The sequence below is a fragment of the Chinchilla lanigera genome, unplaced genomic scaffold (assembly GCF_000276665.1).
Source record: "Chinchilla lanigera isolate Chin_1 unplaced genomic scaffold, ChiLan1.0 scaffold00161, whole genome shotgun sequence".
NCBI lineage: Eukaryota > Metazoa > Chordata > Mammalia > Rodentia > Chinchillidae > Chinchilla > Chinchilla lanigera.
Window position 1 is genome coordinate 1,125,499 of NW_004955562.1, and position 23,489 is coordinate 1,148,987.

The 23,489-nt window shown below is 34.0% G+C and overlaps 1 protein-coding gene across 1 annotated transcript in view; it reads right to left on the reverse strand.

Moving 5' to 3' along the window:
- Abcb7 (ATP-binding cassette, sub-family B (MDR/TAP), member 7) overlaps positions 1 to 23,489 on the reverse strand; it is a 140,923-nt gene that overhangs the window by 45,615 nt on the left and 71,819 nt on the right. The window contains exon 4 of the mRNA XM_005413086.2: positions 17,593 to 17,712. Coding sequence (XP_005413143.1) covers positions 17,593 to 17,712 — 120 coding nt within the window. The remainder of the gene's footprint in view (positions 1 to 17,592; positions 17,713 to 23,489) is intronic.

The following is a 23,489-nucleotide window of genomic DNA, read 5'->3' on the forward strand; positions in this document are numbered from 1 at the left end:
GTGGTTTTTTAATAGAAAGGAGTTCTATTCTGCCATAAAGCAGGATAAACTTGAGCCATTTTTATGTAAATGGATGCACTTTGAGACTACACTCGGGTGAAATAAATCAGACACATATGGGTAAATATTTCACTGTTTCTCTGGTTGAAAACTAAAACTGTAAGAAAGTACCAAAAGGTATAATAAATATTGAAAAACAGGAAGAAAATATTCAAATGGGAAGGGAAACAAGGGGAAGGGGAGAGGGAAAAGGGGAAAAAAAGAAAAACAAAAGTGAATAGAAGGTAAAGAATGGAAAGAAAGCTTTTATAAATAAGGAGAAGAGCGTTAATGAAAGCGGGGATTGGGGAAAAGAAAGAATCATGATATACCATGTATACGTACAAATTCCAAGTGATGGATGACGTATAGGCACAAATTCCATATAATTGACCAATAGAATTAACTAATACACAGAAAATAGCAAATTTCTAGGGATGTGAACAGAACACACATTTTTAAAGTTGAAAAAGAAAAGAATTGTTAATTTGGAACTAACACTCAGCAAAATTAGCCTTCAAGAATGTAGGGCATATGCAGATACCTAAATTAAGGAAAACTAAGAGAACTATATTAGTAGAAGACATAAAACTACAGCACTGTTATGTACTGTGCAATCTGCAAAAATTACATTACTGTATAAAAAAGGTGTAGTTACAAAAAGACACTGAGGTTCTTTAAACAAGATGTACAGAAGCATTTTAAAAAGATACACCATAAATCCAAGCAGCAGGTCAGCACACCTCAGAAGTAAGTCCAATCAGCTGTTAAATAGACAGGGCTGAGCTTAGTGATCAATAATTCAGAAATATCTTGAAATCAACAAGGGAACATGAAAAATGAAAGCACTCCTCCTGCTCATCCACCTTAGTGCTTGGATTATAAGCATACACCAACATGATAGGCAGAGAAGCACAGATTTAAATGCAAAACATAAAAATATAAAACTGAGATGAAAATATAGGAGAAAATATTAATGACTTTGTTAGGCAAAGAGTTCTTAGACATGACGACAAAGCCATAATACAAGAAGAAGTAAATGATAAGAATTCATGAAAATTAAAAATACTTGTTCTACATAAGATATAACTGATGGAATTTAAAAATAAGCTATTAATGGGGAGAAAAATCTGCAACTCATCTCTTTTATCAAAAATATTTAGAGAATTCATTAAGCTCAAAAGGAAAAATAAACAGCCCAGTTTAAACACACACACAAAAAAACACTTACATAGATAACTCACAAAAGTGGATATATGTAGTAACTACACACATTACAAATATGTTCAATTTCATTAGTTAATATGGAATTGTAAATTAAAACCATAGGATACCAAAATACACCTGATAATACCAAGCAACAACAGCCAGGAAACAAAGCAATTGGAACTCTCACCTTCAACTCGGGAGAACATAAAAGAATAATAGATATTCCCTATTAAATGATGTACCTTTTAATGACTGTTCTGATTTACAACACAGGTTCTTCAGACTTATGACCTGTCTTTTTCATTTGTACATTTCTCTTGACCTTGTTTATACAGCCTCAATGATTTTTTAATACACTACACCTTGTTTATATAGTACTGTAATTTTCACTGATTATACTGTACAGTACTATAGTTTTATGTATTCTGTTATACATTACAGTACTACATGTTAAGTATGCAAATAAAAAATAATCAAGTTGGAGTTTCCTTTGACATTTCTTTGTTCTGAATACTGTAAAGTACATACTATATATTTATGTAATGACATTTATGTAATGACACGGTCACAGGATTATCACTCCATCATTAAATAAAGAATGTGCTTTGGAAAATAGTTTGTTAGGTTCTAACAGAGTTAAAAGTAAACATAGGCTGGAGATGTAGTTCAGTGGTACAGTGCTTGACTAGCATGCAGAAGGCTCTGGGTTCTATCCCCAGTATCAGAGAAGAGAAGAGAAGAGAAGAGAAGAGAAGAGAAGAGAAGAGAAGAAACAAAAGAACACACCACTTAGCATGACACGGCATTTCTACTCCTACATATTTATTCTAGACAGAGACTTGCATTCACCCAAAAACTATACCTGAATATTTATAGACACTATAGTTACTAAAAAATAGAAAGAACCCAAATATCCTCAAATATGTGACTATATAAACCAAGTCTGATATATTCATATTATGAAATATTCTCAGCAATAAAAATGAACTGGTACACAGTGGGCTCCCAAAATTCACAGGGGTTATATTCCTAGAGTACCTGCGACTTGTAAAAAACTGCAAATCTCAGATATGGTCAAAAAATGCCAGTAAATGCCTATTTTTATAGCTTAAACCCTATATATGCTACATCTCCTGCAGTAATTTGATTTTAAAAATACTATATTAATAAAGTCTTTGAAGGTGCAGGGCATTTTGATGGCACCTTAGTGCTTTAAGAAGAATAAAACCAAGAACACTCAAGATAGCTACATGTGGTACAGCAACCTGCTACAACTGAGAAATGCTGGTGCATCTGCTGAAGATGGGTTATAGGGCAGCAGCCAAATCAGCAGCAAGAACTGAATAATGCTCTCGGATTAACTACTTGTAAACCTCCTGCTAAAAACACAATTGTGGAGGATATTTGTGGTTTCCATGAAATTGCAGGGTTTTCTGTGAACAATTGTTAGTTAGGTTCTAAGGAAAGGTCTGCAAATGACTGAGGCAGTGAGCTCTGAACCACCACCCCATGGGTGTGCACTGTATTCAATAACTTGGATGCACAACAGAAGCACACTATGCTCAGTGCAAAAAATCAGCTCAAGAACTTATGGATGACATCATTCCATTTAAATGGTGTAATAGGGAATTCATATTTTTAGAGCATCTCTCAAATGCTCATGCACAGGGACCTTGGTCCCAAGTATGCAGGTGTTCAGGTAGCGAATCATGAGGAGGTGGGACCTAGAAGGAGATAATTAGACCATCAGTGGCATTCTCCTTGGGAGAAATTAATTAAGTTCTCATAGGATCCTATTTAGTCCTGAAGAGAGGAGGCTGTTATAATAAGAGTGAGTGTAGCCCTGAATCTCTCATTTCCTATCTTGCTACATAATTTCTGCCTCTCGCACTCTATTCTGCCATGATTCCATCCACCACGTTTGATGTAGTAAGATGGCTTGAACAGATCCAAGCAGATATTGGTGTTATGATCTTGAATTTCCAGAACTATGAGCTAAGTAAGCTTTTCTTCATAAAGTACACAGCCTTAGGTATTATATTATAGCAATAGAACATAGACTAATATATGGCATGCTTAAAATGACAAAATTTTAGTGACAATAAATCAGTATCTTTTATAGGAAAATGGACACAACTAGAGACCATATTTATAAGTGAAATAAATCACTTGCATGTGTAAACACCATATTATCTCACTAGTGTAAGAACCTGAAAGAGTGAATAAAACCTAGGAGGTACAACAGATGTTGTGAAAGGGAAGGAAACTGCTCAAAAGGAAAGAACAACCGGGATGAGGGAAAAGAGAAAAGAAAGAAGGGGAAAAAAATATATATACACACACACAGGACAGCTAACACAGTGGCAGTACTGACTTGTGTTGCTCTACTGAAAGGAACAGTTAATGTTTAAGTGTAGGATCAATCTTACATGTCTATATTTCTTTATCTGAGTATCCAAATTGAAGATAACAATATGTAATACAACAACCATTGTTAATTTCCTATCATCTTGTCTGAGATTCTGTATGGATTGTATTGTCTGTGTGTTATTTTCTAAATGTGTATGTGTATTTTTTAAGATGTTTTCATTCTTTTATCTTTAAAATAAAAAAAAAAACCCATCAGTATCTTCTAGTAGTTACGGGTCAGAAGAGAGTGTAACTCTACAAAGAGGTAACATAAGGGAGATTTTGGAGATGACGGCATGTTTATGTATGGTATGGTAGCAATTACATTACTATAGATGTATTAAAATTCATAGAGCTGTATATCATAAAGAGTCCATTTTACTTCATATTCTTTAAAATTTAAAAAATAACAAAGCTAGTGTCTTAGGTCACAGCAGATGTGGCCTGCCTAGTCACAAGAGATGACACTGTATTTCAGTCAAAACTGCCTCAATAGGAAGTTCCAATACCCTGGTTACATTATAAAAATTAAGAAACTGGTTATTTTTTTTACTACATTATAAATGTGACAAAAGCTGTATTTAATTTATAACAGCAATGTATACATTAAGTACAAGAGAAATGAAGACACTTACAAATGTTAATTCCTTTCCTATACCAAAAGTTTAAAACACATTTAATCTGTTAAACTCTTAAATTTTCAAACACTAGTAGATCATTAAGAAATTAAATTCATTTAATTGTTAGTGCAAAAATGTACAATTTGGGACAGTAATTGGATAACAGAGTTAATGAAAAAAGTAAAATTATTATATGCTATGGTTTAAATATATTTTGTTGTCTCCAAAAGCCATCTTGAAATTTTCTTGCTGTCTTAGTTAAATGAGGAAGGGAAATCTGAGAAGCATTTGTGAGGGTCATATCCTAGGTGTGCAGGCTCAGTAAAGTTTGAGACCTAATCACAAGATTAACAAGGACTTTCTCTACCCTACTTACAAATAGGGCTTCTAACAAGGACTTTCTCTACCCTACTTACAAAAGGACTTTCTCTACTCTACTTAAAATCTGATATCTACAATATCAGATAATTACAACCTATAAGGGCGTATAAGATTCAGAACCTTAGAAGGAGTCTCCAGTGAAACGCAATGACAACAGGAGGAACAAAAAATAGGATTATAGGAAACTTTACACTGATAGACAGCCACAATAAACATTAAACATAGCTAACTTCTAGTCACATAAACATAAAATCTCACACTAAAGGCCTGTCTCAGTACTTTTTACTTAATACATCGTGTCCAGATTTTTAAAAAAGTTACAAGGCAAGCAATTATAAAGTAATTAATAATCTGAATAAACAAAGTAATCCTCATATCCAGACTAAGATAGTGATTTTATAATTATCAGACCAGGAATTTAAAATGACTATGGTTAATAAGGTAGAAGCTCTAATGGAAAAAGTAGATAGCATACAAAAAAAATGGTAATATAAACAGAGAAGGAAGCTCTATGGAAATATCAAAAGATTATGGTAGAAATCAAAAACACTAAGAGAAATGAAGAATATCTATGACGGATGCTTGCTTTGGCAGCACAATGACTAAAATTCTAATGATAGAGATTAGCATGGTCCATGCAAAAGGATGACACACAAATTTGTCAAGTGTTCCATATTTTACAGGTGGACACAGACTGACTTGTTCACATGTGGCAATTGCAAAAAGAACTACACTTACATATGGGTACAACACTGTAGCACTGATTAACAGATGACATTATTTGTTGCCTATAATTAATGTGGAAATTTATGAAGTTTTGCTGAGTTAGAAGGATGGATTCTGGACCATTAAGAAAATGGATTTTGTAATTAGCTTTAAATCTAGGCCAAGCAACTAATTTTCCTGCAAGTCAGATTTTTAAAACAATATACATCCTCTGGATCAGTTTTATCTTCTCACCTAACACTGCTTACTCAAATGCTTTTTGTAGCTTCAGATCAATAGGAAGACCACATGACAACTTAATGATTCTCTTTTTCAACAATTTTTTCCACTGTTATAAGTTGATATTAAACTTTTATTAATTAAACTTTTTAGCAATTTATCTGAATTTTTGTCTTCTTAAAGGGAAACATTCTTAACTTTACATAACCTGAAACATACACAGTACAAATTCTGTTACTGTCTATTAATACATAAATAGAAATTATATTTTATATTGGAATGTATAATATATACATATGGAAAATAAGAGGTAATACAATTTTAAGTTTACCAAATGTGGTGTATATTCAACCAGTACTTGACCAGTTTATATCTACTGGACATAACGTTTAACTACCATATAAAATTATTCAGTTTACATCCGGAGATTAGTAGATATTACTCTGCATCTGTATCTAATGATGATCATTTCTTATAATTTCTTATACATACTTGTTATATTACTTGTCCTTTGTGGAGGACCACCTGGGTGACTCTCCTTGAAAGAGGAGCAATTGTCTACATTTTGGCTGAGCCTAACCATATTTCCATGTATTGGTATGTACAGAGCTGGCTAGGACCCTTTCCTTATCCCTTCAATTGGCTTGAAGCAATGCATACAGGTCTAGCCAAGGTGCTGATGGTAGTCTCTGAAGATGCCAGGTGTGTTTCCCAGGACTATTCCCCCATTATTCCCAGGTGTGAGTGGAGATGAGGCAGGATGTGTGCTCCACGCTGTCCGCTGAGATGCAGCCTTGGGATAGAGGCTATGACTTCCTGGGGCTTGAAAGATTACACATCAGAGCTGAAGCACAATTTAGATACTATCTCAATTGTGTTATGCAGATTATTCTTTCTGCATATCCTTCTCTCTGCATTTGCAGAGGCGATTTCAGGCCTCCTACTTAGCCCAGCTCATAGCACTCACCTACTTCTCGCCATTTTCATAGTCATTCATCCTCAAGCCACTCCCTTCTTCATGAATGAAAAAAACCCTGGTTCAGCCTTGGGTGAAGGCCTTTGTTCCAGGTGGCCATCACTGTGTCTGGACTTAGGACCCCTTGGCTCACCATAACTATAAATATGCCTTAGTGTCTTTATTCTTGCTATGTGTTGCACTGGAAGTGGTGGATTGGAATTAACTCGCTAGATATCCAATAACTTTTCATGGGATTACAAATATAAACTTCCTGGGCCGTGATGAGGACTGGGAAGGGCTCTCTATAGTTCTTAATAAATTTTAACCTTTGGAAACACAACTTTGTTGGACACAAAGAATGTCATTGTGGGCTCATTATCAGACAGGATACAACAAAGGAAAGGATAAGCTTGAAAATATCAACAGAAACCTCACAAAGTGAGAAGTAAAGAATAAAAATAATCAAAGATTCAAAAACAACATGCAAAAACTATGGGACAATTATAGAAGTTGTAACAGGTTGGGTGTGGTGGTGCACTCCTTTAATTCCAGCACTCAGGAGGCTGAGGCAGGAGAACTGCCCTGAATTCAAAGCCGGCCTGGGATACTCAGAGTTTGAGGCCAGCCTGAACTACATAGCAAGACCTTGCCACAAAAAAAAAAAAAGGAGAAAACAAAACAAAACAAAACAAAAATCATACTAAGGATATTAAAAGAACCTAGAGGAAAACACTTTATATATATAGAAGGGCAAGGATTAAAAAAAAACCCTAAACTTCTTTTTACAAACGATGTAAACAAGAGAGTAGAGTGAAATATTTAAATTATTCAAAAAAAATTCACAACCTAGAATTTTGTGCTCATTGAAATTTTCCTTTTGAAATGAAGGAGAAACACCTTCTAAAATATCATTGAGAGTATTAATTAGCTTGTCTATTTCTATGATGAAATATCTAACACAACTTAAAGGAGAAAAGTTTTGTTTTGCTCACAGTTTCAGAGGTTTCAGTCCAAGGCTGGTTGACTCCATGACAGAAAGATCATGGCAGAAGGGTGTAATAAGCGAGGATGCTCATTCCATGATGGCAAAGAAGCAAAGGATATGGGAAGAGTACCCACAGAAGAAAAACCTGCCAAAGGCACACCTCCAGTGACCCACCTCTCCAAATAGGCTCTACCTCTTAACAGCACATTCAGCTATAAATATCTGTGAATCAATCCATTGATTACTATAGTGCTCCTATGATCTCGTCACCTGTCCAGGACACTCTTAATTCAGTAAACCTGACAGTGAAGATTAACCTAACACACTGTGTTGACTTGTTGCCAGTACATGTGCCTTGCAAGAATTGTTAAAAAAATTCTTCAGAGAAAAGGAAAATGATATAGGTCAAAATCCTAGATCTACATAAAAAAGTATGGTAGAAAAATAATAAAATAAAAACATTTTAATTAATTGATATAGCAGATATTTTCTTCAAAATAATAATGCCAGCAATGTATTTGGTAATTGGAGCTTATGGACAAGTGAAATGAAAGACAGCAATCTGTAAGTGATGGGAAGAATAAATGAGGACACTATGTATGAGTGCTAACCAAGAATCTGTGTAATGTTATGTGAAAGTGGACTTAGGCTGAGTTATAAATGGGTATCACAAACTATGGCACCCAAGAAAAAATTAACTATGATTTGAAAATTAAAAGAGTAGAGAAAACAGAATCATATAAAATACACAATTAAAGGCATAGGAAGAAACAGAATGGAAGAAAACAAAAACAAAGAACAAAGAACAAGGGCAATGACTAGAAAACAGTTACACATACGGTTGCTATAAGTACAACTACTGCATATCAATTCATCATTTTAAGTATGAATAGTCTATACCAGTGGCGATGAATCTATGGCAGAGGTGCTGCAAAGGGCTGTCTGTATGACTAAAAGCTCTAAAAGGATCACCATTACTGGTCTATACCAATAATAAAGATTATCAGAATGGATTCAAACATAAAACACGACCCAACTACAGACCCTACTTTAAACACACAATGCATTAAAAGTAAATGGAGTGAAAAAATAAATGCCATGCTAACACTAATCAATGCAAGCTGCAATGACAATATTACATAAAGCAGACTGCAGATCAAGGAAAACAGGAATAAAAGAGGGGTATTACCTAGTGACAGAGGGCCAAAACTCCTAAAACATGTAACAATCATAACATATATGCAATTAACAACAAAGTGTCGAAACATGTAAAGCAAAACCTGATGAACAGCAAGAAAAAATGAAACATACTGTCTACTATAGTCAGAGACTTCAATACACTTTCATCAGCAATTGACAGACATAACAGGTAGAAAATCAGGATATAGTTGAAATGAACACCATCTAACCATTTGAGTCTAAATGACACACATAGAATACTTGGTCTGACAACAGCAAAGTAATACTCTTCTCAAGTTCATACAGATCATTCATTATGATAAACTATATTCTAGGTCATAAGATACACTGCAATAAATTTAAAAAACTATATATCAGACAAAATATACTCTCAGATAACAAGAGAGTTAAATTAGAAATAAATAACAAAAAAGCTGGCATATTCAAAGATAAAACACACTTCTAAACAGCACAAGGGTTAAAAAAAGTCTGAAGAGTATTTTTTAAATGTTTTAAATTAATTATACAGAAATCAAAATATAACATCAAAATTTGTTGGATGAAGTGAATCAATGTGTAGAGGGATATTTTTTTTTTTTTTTGAGACAGTCACACTTCACAGTTCAGGCTGGCCTTGAACTCACCATGTAGCCCAGGCTGGCCTCAAACTCACAATACTGCTTCAGGATCCTGAGCCCTGGGATTATAGGCATGTGCCACCATGCCCAACTAGAGGGAAATTTTAATTGAATACATGTATTACAAAAGATGTCCTGAAGTTAATAAAGTAACTTGGACTTTATTAAAATTTAAAAAGTTTACTATGTGGAAGATACTAAAAAGAAAAGGAAATGATAAGCCAAAGACTGGGAGAAAATATCAACAAAAGACACATTTAACAATGGACTATCATTCACAATATACAGATAAATGTAAAACTCACCCACAAGGAAACCTAATTCTGTCTTAAAAATGCATCAACAACCTGAACAGAAACTTGACCAAAGATGATATCTTGATGGGAAATGAACATATGAAAAGAGATATAACATCATATGTCAATTAGGCAACTGCAAATTAGAAAATAAATGAGATGCCACTACACACTTAAGAGAATGGCCAAAATTTTTTTGTTTTGTTTTGATTTTTTTCCGGTACCGGGAATCAAACTCACGACCTTGCACTTGCCAGGCAGGCGCTGTGCCGCTGAGCTAAATCCCCAGCCCCTAGAATGGCCAAAATTTAAAACAACATTAAATGTTGGTGAGGAGGTGAAGAAAGAAGAACTCTCACTCATTGCGCCAGTGGTGCTAAGCCACCAGGGAAGATGGTTTGGCAGTTTCTTAAAAACTAACATTACCATATGATCCAGCAACTGCCCTCCTCTGTGTTAATACAAATGAATGGAAGACTTATGACTATATAAAAAACTGTGACAAACATTTTTTTAAACTAAATATATTTTTATTATTACCTATTCATTTTAGAAGATACTGGGTTTAAATGTATATACGCTGATTATATCCACACCCTATTCTCCTTCCTTATGCTCCCCCTTTATTCCTTTCCTACTGTCTAATAATTCCTTTCCTATTGTCTACTTTCATGTCACCTTCTTTAAATTCCACATATTAGAGAGGACATGCAATGTATTTCTTTCTGAACCTGGCTTATTTCACTTAACATGATAATCTCCAGTTCAGTACATCTTCCTGCAAATAGCATAATCTTATTCTTCACAGCTGAGGAATACTCCGTTATATGTGTACACGTACTCTACTATGTATACATTCTATTATATTTACACACACACACACACACACACACACACACTGCATTTTATCTATTCATTTTTTGATGAGTACCCAAGCTGGTTCTATATCTTGGCCAATGTGAATTGTGCTGCAAAAAAATCAGTATGCAGGTATCTCCAGAGTATGCTGACTTTAATTCCTTCAGGTGTATTTCAAGGAATGACATGCCTAAATCAAATGGTAGCGCTATTTTTAGTTTTCTAAGGAACCTTCATACAGATTTCCATAGTGGCTGTAATAATTTATAGTCCTCCCAAAAGTATGAAAGTGTTCCTTCCACATACACATACCTCCCTGCATCCTTGCCAGCATTTATGGCTTTGTAAATTCTTGATGATAGCCGTTTTGTCTGGGATAGGATAGTATCTCGATGTAGCTCTAATTTGCATTTTTCTAATGGCTAAAGGTGTTGCACATTTTTACATATACTTATTGGCCATTTGCATTTCATTTGAGAAGTGTCTGTTCAATTCATTTGCCCAGTTACTGATTGGGGTCTTTGATTTTTTATGTTAAGTTTTCTGAGTTCTCAATATACTCTATATATTAACCTTTGTTGGAAGAGTAACTTGCAAACATTTTCCTCCATTTTATAGGATGTCTTTTCATTCTCTCAGGTTTTTTCTTTCCTTGCTGCTGCATACAAATGCTTATTACAGCTTTATTTATTTGAGATTGTCAAAATCTGGACACAATCAAGAAGTCCTTCACAGAGGATCAGATAAACATATTGTTATATCCATACAATAGAATATAAAGAAAGGAGTTATGTCACCAAAAGACATGAGAGAATCTGAAATGTGCATTGCTAAGTGAAAGAATCCACTTCAAAGGTCATGTCCTGTAAGATTCCAACTGCATAACATTCTAGAAAAAGGATATCTAGATAGTAAAATGAATAGTGGTTGTTAGGAATTGGATAGGAGGTATCAGTAAATCAAATGGGATTATTAGCTCAATGAAACGCTTCTCTACATTCTAAAGGATCTGACATTATATATTTTCCCAAAACCATATTATTATACAACACAAAATGTGACTCCTAATGTAAAATGTGGACTTTGTTTAAAAATAATGTACCTTTTTGAATAATTAGCTCATTAATTTTACTAAATGTGCCATACTAATATGTTAATAACAGAAAAAATCATGCATATGGAAAGGAAGAGAGGTATATAAGAACTCTTTGTATTTACTGTCCTTTTTCTGTAAACCTAAAATTTCTCTAAGCTATAAATCCATGAAATAAATATATTCCAGGGTATAAAATTATATTTCTCAATTAATTAAAGGCTTTGTGCAGCATTGTCTCATTTTAAGAAGTATATTTCAGAAAATTTTCAAAAAAAAATAAAGTCAAGTACGTACGTGCAATTTTTAAATTTATAAATACAAAAATAGTTATTGGAAAATACTAGCTTCTCCATGAAGCCTTTCCTAAGCACCTAATTATTGGCACTTCCATGGAGCTTCATTTGTATCTGTCTCTGTATGATTATGTTATGTCATAGGTATTATTATCATTATTTGAATATTTTTCTCCTGCAAGTGCACTGCAACTCCAGGAGGACAAAGCACACATTATGTTCTCTTTTATTTTTATTGCCAGCTGCATAGCTGTCTTGGTTACTTTTTTCTCATTGCTGACACAAAATACCTGACACCCAAAATTAAGGAAAAGTTTATTTAGCTCACAGTTTGTGGAAGTTTCAGTCCATAATTAGCCAGCCCCACAGTAGTATGGCATGGCAAAAGGGCAGCACTTCATGACTGGGGAAGACAGCAAAGCAACGAGAACAAAAAGGAGGAGCAGCAGGGAGCAAGCCTCTTTGCCTCCCTTATATGCAGGCTACCCGCCTCAGGGAGGGTGTAGCACCCACAACCATAATCCCAGCAGTGGACCATGGATCAATCATAAACTCTAGAAGCCTGCCCCATGACTGCATGAGGCTTTGTGGGGACATCTAGGCACGAACCATAACAACAGTATAGTAACTTGCACCTAGTAGTCACTCGATAATGGATACTCTTATTTATTACTTCTTACTTTATGTAAGAGTTGCATCCCTGAAAGGGGTTATTGATTTTATTAACTAGTTACACTATATCTTCAATTTATTTTACGATTTTCAAGATAGCTTATTTTGATTTCTAATAGGTTATTGAGAGTACCTCTTTGAACTTGATACTTTTATTTTCTTTTGCCCCAATTTCTCAAGTAAATGGCTTCCAAGATGTTGGTTGTTAGAGATTACAAATAAATTTTATTAGAGAAAATTAAAGGTAACATGTATTTTATAAAATCAGATGATTTCACTAAACTTGTCTGAATCTTGTCTTTCCTGAAATCCTGACATAGTTATACATAATAAACTAAGATTGAAGTTTAAAAGATATCAAAATTTCCGGGTTAATGACAATGTGGTACTTCTGTAATATATGTATACACTATAAGAAAAGACACTGACTATGATTTATAGGGATTTAAGAAATGAAGACAAATAATATTCTGGCTCTGTCTCTCACTTGGCAGCAGAATCCCTAAAATATATCTCATACTAAAATAGAATTGCTACAACTCTGCTGGAAGGAATATTACCTCCTGTTGGTCTATTCTGGCTCCAAAATATATCTATATAATACAGTTTGTTTCTAAAATCTTTGCTGGAGAGAATGAGAGCCGTAAGACTCAGAATCAAAAGAGCACTCAAAAGGTAAAAAAGCAAGTAGATGGTATGTTGTGGTACTGTACACCAAGCATGAGATCCTTCTTCCTTTTTTTCTCATTTGACATTTCTCTTTCTTCCCCCTTGCTCACCTATGCCTCAGGACTAGTCATGATACTAACACGGCCACACAGACAGCTAGATGGTCTTTAGAGCTAAGAAGGTTCCTGAACCCTGTACACAAATTCCCAGAATACATGGAAGAGATAGAAAGAACAGAATATAATGAAGCCTAGATTAGTTCAAAGTGTTTATATGTCAAAGCACGCAACCAGGTTTGAGAAAAATGTAGGGAGTCAAGGGATGAAGGCAGACAACAATACATTTTTGCATATCAATTGGAAAATATACACGGAATACTGCTAAAACATAAAAAAATCAATTTTTAAATATTTGGAAGAAGAGTTACTGTCTTAGTTACTTCCCTCGTTGCTAAGACAAAAAGTTAAAGAGGGAAAGGTTTGTTTAGCTCCTAGTTTGTAGAGGCATCAGTCCATAATCGCCTGGCTCCAACACAAGGTGGCACATGGCAGGGGGAAAACAGTTTACAGTGGCAGAAGATAGCAAAAGCAACAAGAGAGAGCAAAGACAAGCCTCCTTCTGTCCCTTATACTGTATCCAGTCTACCAGGATTATGGCAGTGCCAATCCAGTCAGTGGACTGATCCAGCAATTGCTCACCTTTAATCCCAGCACTACACTATGAATCAATCACACACTCTAGATTCAGCTACCTCTGAAAAACCCCTATGACCACATGAAGCTTTGGGAAGGACATCTATGCACAAACCATAACAGTTAACTTTTAAACTGAGGATAGTCCAGAAGCTGGAAAAAATGGTGTTTAACGTTTAATGCTACTACTAACCTCTACATGTCTCACAATATTCTATTTCTAGTTCTTGTTTAGTAAAAAGAAAATAGTTTTTTATATGCTTTGAAAGTACTAGTAAGCACTCATCATCACAGCATTTGGCAGTTTCATTTTACAGAGTTTAGTACAGCATTTTCTATCCTTGTCAGTACTTAGTATTTGCTAATTACACTTGATCATAGCAAAGGGCCAAGAAGCGATGTATTTGCTGATTAATGAACCAAATACTAGCCTTCTAAATGTATTTCAGTCCCAGTACATGCTTGTAATCCCAGCACTCAGGAACCTGAAGCAGGGGATCACTGCAAGTTCACGAACAGCCTAGGCTATATACTGAGTTCAAGGCCAGTCTGAACTACATAGCAGTATCTTGTCTCAAAATAACAAATAATATTTTTCAGTCCTTAAGGAAGTTAGTTTAGATCTAGAGTTCACACTCAAATATCAACTTAACACTGAGCACCAGAAGTCTATGAATTTTGAAGGACTGGAACTCACTCTGAAAATGAACCCTAACAGAAATGTCACTACTTAAGACTTTTCCATTTGGCTAGTTATGTTACTCATGTTCTCTTCATGTCAAAACAAAGCACAAAAATTCACCCGTCTGCAACTTGTTAGTAAGGTACCTATATTCAGCTAATAAAGGAATAAAGGCAAATTTGCTATTTTGTTTTGTGTAAGAGCTCAGTATCATCTTTATCCTTAAGTAATTTGTATATAAAAGGTAATCTAGCAACTAGTACTATGCTAAGAATAAACCTGAAAGTTAAAGAATTTCAGTATTAGCTACCAAAATTAGATTTGTAATTTTATGTTTGCTGTTTAGCTTAAATGGAATAAAGTATGCAATTTTTGATCTGTTACTCAGCATGTTGACTTAAGTATTCTTTTCAGTAATCAGTCAGACTCACTGGCAGGTACTCAAAAGAGTCCACAGACGAGAAAGAAGATGTAAAAATGGAGAATATGATGGTGAATGATTTTGGTATTGCTTTTGTCTCTTCCATCACTGCTAACCAGTTTCTTTTATTGCTTATTTTGCTTCCATACAGAACAAAGTTCTGTCCTAGTCATTTATTTCTGTTCTTTTACTTGGTGAACTCATTCAATCTGCACTGTTTCAACTATCCCCTTTTTTTGTGATACTGGTGATTAAATTCAGGGCTCTCACACAGTCATTTTTTCCTTTCTATTTTGATTCTGAGACAAAGTCTCACTAAATTTCTAAGTTGCCCAGGCTGGACTTGAACTTGGAATCTTCCTGCCTCAGCCTCCCAGATCATTAGGCCACTAAGCTTAGCTTCATATATCAACTCTTAATCTAACTTTGTGGTTCTTCCTGAGCTTGTCTTACGTTTTATATAACCATCTGAATTGCCATCATCTAGATGTTCTACTAATATCATAAACTTAGCATTTCCAAAACTAAAATCTTCATTCTCCAGACAAGACCCCTGGATGTACTTTTTTTAAACTACACGTCTAATAACCAATCAGTTGCTAGAAGTCTTGCTGACTACTACATATCTCTGGCATATTTTCCACCCATATTACTATTTATACCTACACTCTGGTACAAACTGATATTATTGCTTACCTACATTATTACATTGGCCTCATATCTACTTAGTAAATATTTGCTGAATGAAATGAATGGTATTCCTATTACAGGTCTCTCACTACTTTACCCGCCTTCTACAACATAGCCAGATTAACTTCCTAAAGCACAGCTCTAAACTTACTAATACTGAACTCTAAAAGTAGGGATTCTTGTTTCCCAAATAATTCATTTTTTTACAGTAAGATACTTCACATTAGGAACTCTTACCTCCAATTCCTCTGAAAAATTTTCTCTTCATTGAAACGAAGATGAACTATTCACTTCTCCAGGCATACTATGCACATGGTTTTCTAGGCTATTATTCAAATTATTCCTACACTGATAACAATCCTACTCAAGGAATGGAGGCTTATCTCAGATATCATCTCCCCTGTACAATCTTTTCTGGTGGTTCCTCTTCTTTTCTCTGAAATCCCACAACTTTGTGATGGGGAGCCAAGAGTGCTGGGATGAAACTAGGACCTTGTTCATGCTAAGCAAGTGCTCAGACACTGAGCCACACCCCCAGCCTTGGGTGGTACCTCTTTAAATCACTTGTGACTTAGTATTATGGCAGTAAGAATAAAACTTGTTTTATACCAAGGGAAGAAATTTGCTTTTCTCGTATTTGAATACTCTCCAGTGCCCAAAACAGTGTTTTATATAAGTTCTCAATATATTTTTAGGTAGGAAAAAGAAGTAAGTTAATAAAATGGAAAATATATGACACAAGAAAGAAGTAAGTTCCAGGAATATAGATCAGCGGCACAAGTGCCTGCCTAGCAAGCGCAAGGTCCTGAGTTCGATTCATGGTACCAAAAAAAAAAAAAAAAAAGGAAAGATAAGATAATAAGCATTAGGACCTGGGTTTGAAAAAAAAGTATTAAAAAAAAAAAAGAAAACAAAGTATTAATCCTTAAAGAGGTATAACCAAATTATAGCCAAACTTCATTTATATTTTAAGCAAACACTTTTAACCATGCACTTAGGAATTTAAATGTATTTTTATTTTTAACACTTACATTATGTTTTATAACTTGCTAGGTGCTGTTGTAAGCCTTTTATACGTTAATTTAATCCTTATCACAAACCTATTTTACAACTGAGGCATGGAAACTAAGCAACTTGCCCAAGGTTACAAGATTAGAAGCAGAAACAAGGCAGCCTGATTCCAGAGACCATGTTCATCATCATCAAAACACATTTATATGTATACTTCCCTGACTTTGAAATCGGAATAAATTGAAAATAAAAGTCTTAAAACTCAGAAATATCATTAGAATTTTTTATTATAGGATAATGAAAAGTTGAAGAGGTGGTTGAAACACAGAGGAAGCTGACTTTGAATTTATCCAGCTTTTATGGCTTTTTTTCAGTTGTTTTTCCCCTTGATATTAAACTGTTATTTACCGCTATCACTTATGGCTACTGATCTGCCTAAAATGTCTTCATTTCAATTTACTGGGAACTGGTAACCATACTTACCAGAAAATATGTATTAAATAAGAGTCAACAAGATCTGAAGAACTTCTTTTATAATGCCCCTTATATCTGCTATAAACAACGTTCTTGACTTTTATACTGGTTTTAAGATCAAATTCTACTAAACTGAGGAAATTAGATATCTGATTCAGAGACAGAGCAGATATTATCATATAATTTCTACTCACAGCATAAAATAATTACATAAATTAAATGAGGGTCTTAAAAGTTGGCCATATTCTCCCCAAAAGTAGTGTATATTAGTTCAAGGTTTACAACTAGAAAATATCATAGCATTTATTATACTATAGTACAATTCTTATATATTAAGTATAGCATGAAACAATGCATGAATTCTCCTATTCTTACCTTTGCACCACCCAAAAATCCCAAGGAAATGGCAACTCTAGCACGTAGATCTGGCCTGTCTTGGGGCCATACATAAGAAAGCATTGCTTTTATAATTTTCCGAGTATCAACATCTTTTAACTGTTGAAAGAGAAAACAAAGAAGTAAAATGTTATTTCAAATTGAACCATACATTAGTTTTGTAGGTTATATAAATACTTGAGACAAACATAAAAACATTATAAATATAACTTTTATTCTGAATCTAAGGCTAGTATTTTCAAACTCAAGATATTTTGGTGAAAAAGAAATTTACAATTGCTTTTAAAAGCTATTCATTACTCTTACATTTTTTCTTTTCCACTACAATAATATTTATACTGCTAAAAACTTATTCAGTGGTGGCAAGGACATACATTAGTCTATTAAACTATAAAATTATACGTAAGACTTTAAAAATATTTCTATGCTGCCATCTTTGTAGTTAATTTTAGAGTCAAGTCCAAATACATAGCAAAACAGAGTTACAATACTGTGTTTAGGAAAGTAGGGATCTAGGTATTAACAATATTGAACAGAGTTATGGTTATTAAAAATGTCAACAAAAATGCAATTTTCCAGTCATGCTTAATCTGACCTAAATCCAGCTCACATTTTTTCCCCACGTTCCTGAGGCAACATTCTCATTAAAGCTTTTGGCTTTGTGTTCACTTTTAGAGGGAGAATGTTAAGAATCAAATCATACTTTCTAAAAGCAAAATAATACGATCTCTACATCTATATTTCAAAACTACTATATTATTATAGTTGGTGAAAGAAAAAATAATCATCATTCAAAAAACTGAAACATAGTAACATACTTTCTGGAAAAGTAAGTAAAAAAGAAAATAAAAGTTGATGCTCTTTGTTAGTGATGCCACCAATTTTATTTTACTACTGTAAAGCAGGAATATCTTGATTTAAAATTCTTTAAAAATGTGCCCAAGCTTTTGAAATGCCTCTTTAATATGGTGTCCACATTTTAAAAAAAAGATTATGTTTTATACTTCATAGTTTATTTAAACTATAGCCAAAGTCATGCCCTTTACAGCTTAATGGACTTATAAAGCATGATTACACAACTGTAGAACTCATTTTGTTAAATGAAATGGTGACATTTTATGCACTATTAAGCCAACTAGAATAATTTTCTTGCTCTTAGTCCTAACTTTTCTGTGTCCTTCGTGAAAAAATTCTGGGGTGTGTTTTAGAAGGTTTTTATAGGAAGGGGTATTTCTAAAGATATGGAGAAATGGCATTTTTCCAATTATTCCATCAAGAAAAGTAAAGACAAAAATCTCATGAAATGGGACAGTAGTTGAAATGCCCCAATTTGTGTTATAATGTATTAAGTAACATTTATTTTTGTAGTAGTTGGAGTGGAATAGTGAATTTTAAAATTACTGCCCTATTCCCTTTTTAAATGCATTACCAGTTCTGAGAGCACACACATGTGTATGTGCGTGTATGTAATATAAAGTATTAAGTACTATACTTTCACTTTCCATATTTTTTGCCATCTTATGTACTTAAAAGTAGCCTGGGATGGTAGTCCTATTTTCAGTAGAATACAAACAGTTTCATTTCTGTTACTCTTTGTGGAATGAACTGCCTAAAAGACTACATAATTTGTTGAGCCCTATAGGGATAACCACAACATAAAAACACTCTGTGCTATATTATACTGTCCTGGGTTTCTTGTATTTGTGACAATCTCCCTCACTGTCTGCTGCTCAAATCTACTTGAGGTGCGTAACTTTTCTGACGTTGAAATGAATTAATGTTTTTCTTATTATATGAGAATTACAAAAAACACAAGCAAGCAAAAGGAATATAAATAATTATGGATGATTTCACCCACTCACAGCTACTGCTGTTAACACTTTTGGGAGTACTGGTTATCAGATCCAATCGTATGCACATGTAAACTCACACACACATTGTATTTCTTCCTATGAAAATGTTTTTTATTTTACTTTTTCATTTAATATATTTATGTGTCATGACATGTATTTCTGAGTTTTCAGTGGGAGTCCTAAAAGACAAAAAAGTTATCTAAAGCTGGAAAAAGATAATCACTAGCTTGAAAGTGAATTAGAGTTAACTTTTTATTAACTATTCATTTTTACCCTGACTCAACAGGGTGTGGACAGTATAGCACAGATACTCCAATTAAGACCACATTTTTTTCCCCTTCTTGGTATCTTCCCAAAAGAATTAAAACCATCACACCGCAGTGATATATATACACACCCATGTTTATACCAGCACAATTTGGAATAACTAAATCTTGGAAACAGCTCAAATGCCCATCAACAGATGAATAGATAAAGAAGATGTGTTTTTTTATACAATGGAGTACTACTCTGCCACAAAGAAGGATAAACATGAGTTATTTCTAGGTAAACGGATGCACCTTAAGACCATACTCTTAAGTGAAATAAATCAGACATATACACTTAAATATCACATTGTTTCTCTGGTGTGAGAAACTAAAAGGGCAAATACGGACCAAAAGGTATAATAGTTATTGGGAAACAGAAAGAAAATGTTCAAATGGGAAGGGTAACAAAGGGAGGGGGAGGGAGAGAGGAAGGAAGGGAAAAGAAAAAAGAGAAGGTAAAGAATGGAAACAAAGCTTTTGTAAATAATGAAGGAAGAGTAGGGTCAAAGGGAGGGGAGATGGTTGGGGAATAAAGAATCAAGATATGCTATTAAGAGATACAAATTCCTTATGATGAATGTGATCATTATGTACATCTAAAGTATACCAATAAAATTAATTTTAAAAAAGATAAAAGTTGGGCTAACAGAAGCCAATAGTTTCAGTGTTAGTGTTCAAACTAAATCAGTCACTGAAGAATTTTCCCCCCAAGTTTCAAGTCTATACTGTTTGATTTAACTACTTTTAAAATATATTATTTTTCTTTGAATTTTTAGATTGAACAGTTGAGTGTATTTATCAAACAGATTTGTGTGTAGTAAAAGTAACTCTTTGCTCATATTAAAAAATGGTCACATTCTTTTGTTAAAGAGAAAAAACAAAAACAAAATAACAAAAACAACACAAAAATAAAAATACAGAATTTCAAAGAAAATATGAAAGGAAATTTAACAATGGTCATTGTATTACATATTGTTATCTTCAAAGTAGTTGCTCAGATTACCAGATATAAGCATACAAGATTATAGGTAAATGGATGAAATTAGAGACCATACTCAAAAGTGAAATAAATCAGACCCACATGTGTAAACACTGTATTGTCTCCCTAGTATAAGAACCTGAAAAAGTAAATAAAATCTAAAAGGTACACCAGATATTGTGGAAGGGAAAGAAACTGCTCAAAAGGAAAGAACAACTGGGATGAGGGAAAGGAGAAAAGAAGGGTCACATTCTTAAAGAAACGTTGGGGAATGTAGGAAATGGTACAGGAGGATGCCAAGAAACTGGGTTATTTGAAAAATTACTCTCTCTTAAAGAGTAATCACACGATGGGAAAAGATATCAAATGATAATTTAAAGAAATGAAGTTTTCCCCCAAGAATCACAATTCTGAAGTGACTAAGAAATGATACCATAACAATTTTTCTTTAAGCCTCCCTAAGACATAGGCAGATACTATGAAATTCTTTAACTTTTTAAAATCATTTTAATAGTAAAAAAAATTTAAAGGTATTTTAAAACATAATAGTAATGACTATATCATGACAACAAAAGCCCTCTAAAACTGAATGCTACAGAAATATTTGTAAAAGTAGGCGCAAAACTACTTTTCTCCTCTGCTAACAAAAAGCATAATAATGTGGCCTTCTTGCTGTAGATAAACAGCGTCAGATTTAAAGGATGAAATTGACATTTTAAGGCTCATTACAATGTAAAACTAGTAGCAAGTTAGTATGAGAAATACAAGCTTTTATAACGGTTTTAAATATATATATTGGAATTACACAGTCATAATTAAAGAAAAACAATCAGACTGCAGAAAAAACATACAACGAACAAAAAAAATTCAAACTGGCTCATCAAGGTCTTTGATAATAATAAAACTGTGCTGTACTTTTTCTAGAAATGAGTTTAAAAGAAAAAGTTCGAAAATGTCAGAGAGCTGTCCAAGGAGATTAAATAGTAACTGAAAACAAGGTGGTTGTTATGGTTGATCATTGTGTCAATTGAGGAGTCTGGAGGCGTGGCTAAGTGACTCAGCAGTTCTGCATCCTGGGGGGAAAAGGACATGCCCTTAACTGCTCTGCGATGTTGTTCATTGTGTCAATGTAAGAAACTTAGAAGGTTAACCAACTGACTGAGCAGGGACCGGGTCCTTACTCTGTATCATCCTGAGCCTGTGCAGGAGAAGGGCACTGAAATGGTGTGAGTGCTACACACTTCCTGGGTGGGGGGAGCCTGCTTACCATAGAAGGGCGGAAAAGAGGCTTGCTCACCCTCCCCCTTGTTTCTTGTTGCTTTTGCTGTCTTCTGCCGCCTTGAAGTGTTGCCCCTGTGCCCTGCCAACCTGCCTTGGAGCCAGCTGATTGTAAACTGAAACCTTCACAAACTGTAAACCAAGTAAAGCTCTTTCCTTCCTTAATTTGGGTATCAGGTATTTTGTCTCAGCAAGGAGAGAAAAGTAACCAAGACAGTGGCCCAAAGAAAAACATACCAGAAAAGGAAACTTGTTTCATATTGGGATCAATGCTTAATAAATGCTCATTCAGTAATTTATCTATTCTCAAACATATGAAAATACATTCTTATTAATATCCTGGAGGTACACATAATACTTGATGTACTAAATCACCACACTGACTATTTTTAAATATTCACTTACTTAGTATTAAATAGGGTTTCGTAAGTTTCACAAAGCTGGACAAGAAGAAAGGAATATCTGCTTGTACATAGAAAGACAAAACACCACACTCGTAACATAGTGGGCCAAAACCAAATATAGTCATGCATTGCTTAATAACAGGTATATAATCTTAGAAATGTATAGGTAGGTGATTTCATTTATGAACATCTTAGAATATACCTATGCAAAACTAGATGGCATAGCCTACTACATACCTAAGCTATATGGTATAGCCTATTATAAAACCTGTGCAGAATGTTACTGTGCTGAATGTTATAGGCAAATGCAACACAATGGCAACTGCATATAAACATATTTAAGCAAAGAAAATATAAAAGATTTTACAGTGTTGTGTAGGTTGCTCTATGTAGGTCAGTGAGTAACTGGTGAGTGAATGTGAAGGTCCAGCACATTATTGTAACCTACCGTAGACTTTAAACTTAGGCTACACCAAATTCCTAAACTACTTTTTAACTTTTTAAACTTTTTGATTCTTGAAATATTTTAAAACCCCAAAACATTGTGTAGTTGTATAAAAATATTTTCTTTGTTTATATCCTTATTCTATAGAGTTTTCTATTTTACCTTTTTAAAACTTTTTTTTGTTAAAAACTGATATACAAAGGCAAACATTAACCTAAGTATTAACATTAACATTAACTTATTAATGGTCAAGATCACCAGTATGACTAACTTCGACCTCCATATCTTGTCCCTCTAAAAGGTCTTCAGAAGCAACACTTTGTTCTGGACTATTCCTATAGGACCTGCCTGTACCTTATCCTGAGAAAGTGCCACTCTTCAGAAATATGTCCGTGGTGGTTTGCTTGATTTTATTTTTTTCTCATCACAGATTTGCTTGTAAGCAGATAATGTACCACAGACATTCTTCTCTATTAGTGGTTCAAAGTTCAGGTCCACGTATTCAACTTTTTAAGGAGCTTACTAAAATCTGCAAAAGCTTCTGCTAAACCTCTCAATGGAATTTTCTTAATTGTTCTTTTACATCTTGTGCAGTTTTCTTTATTGCCT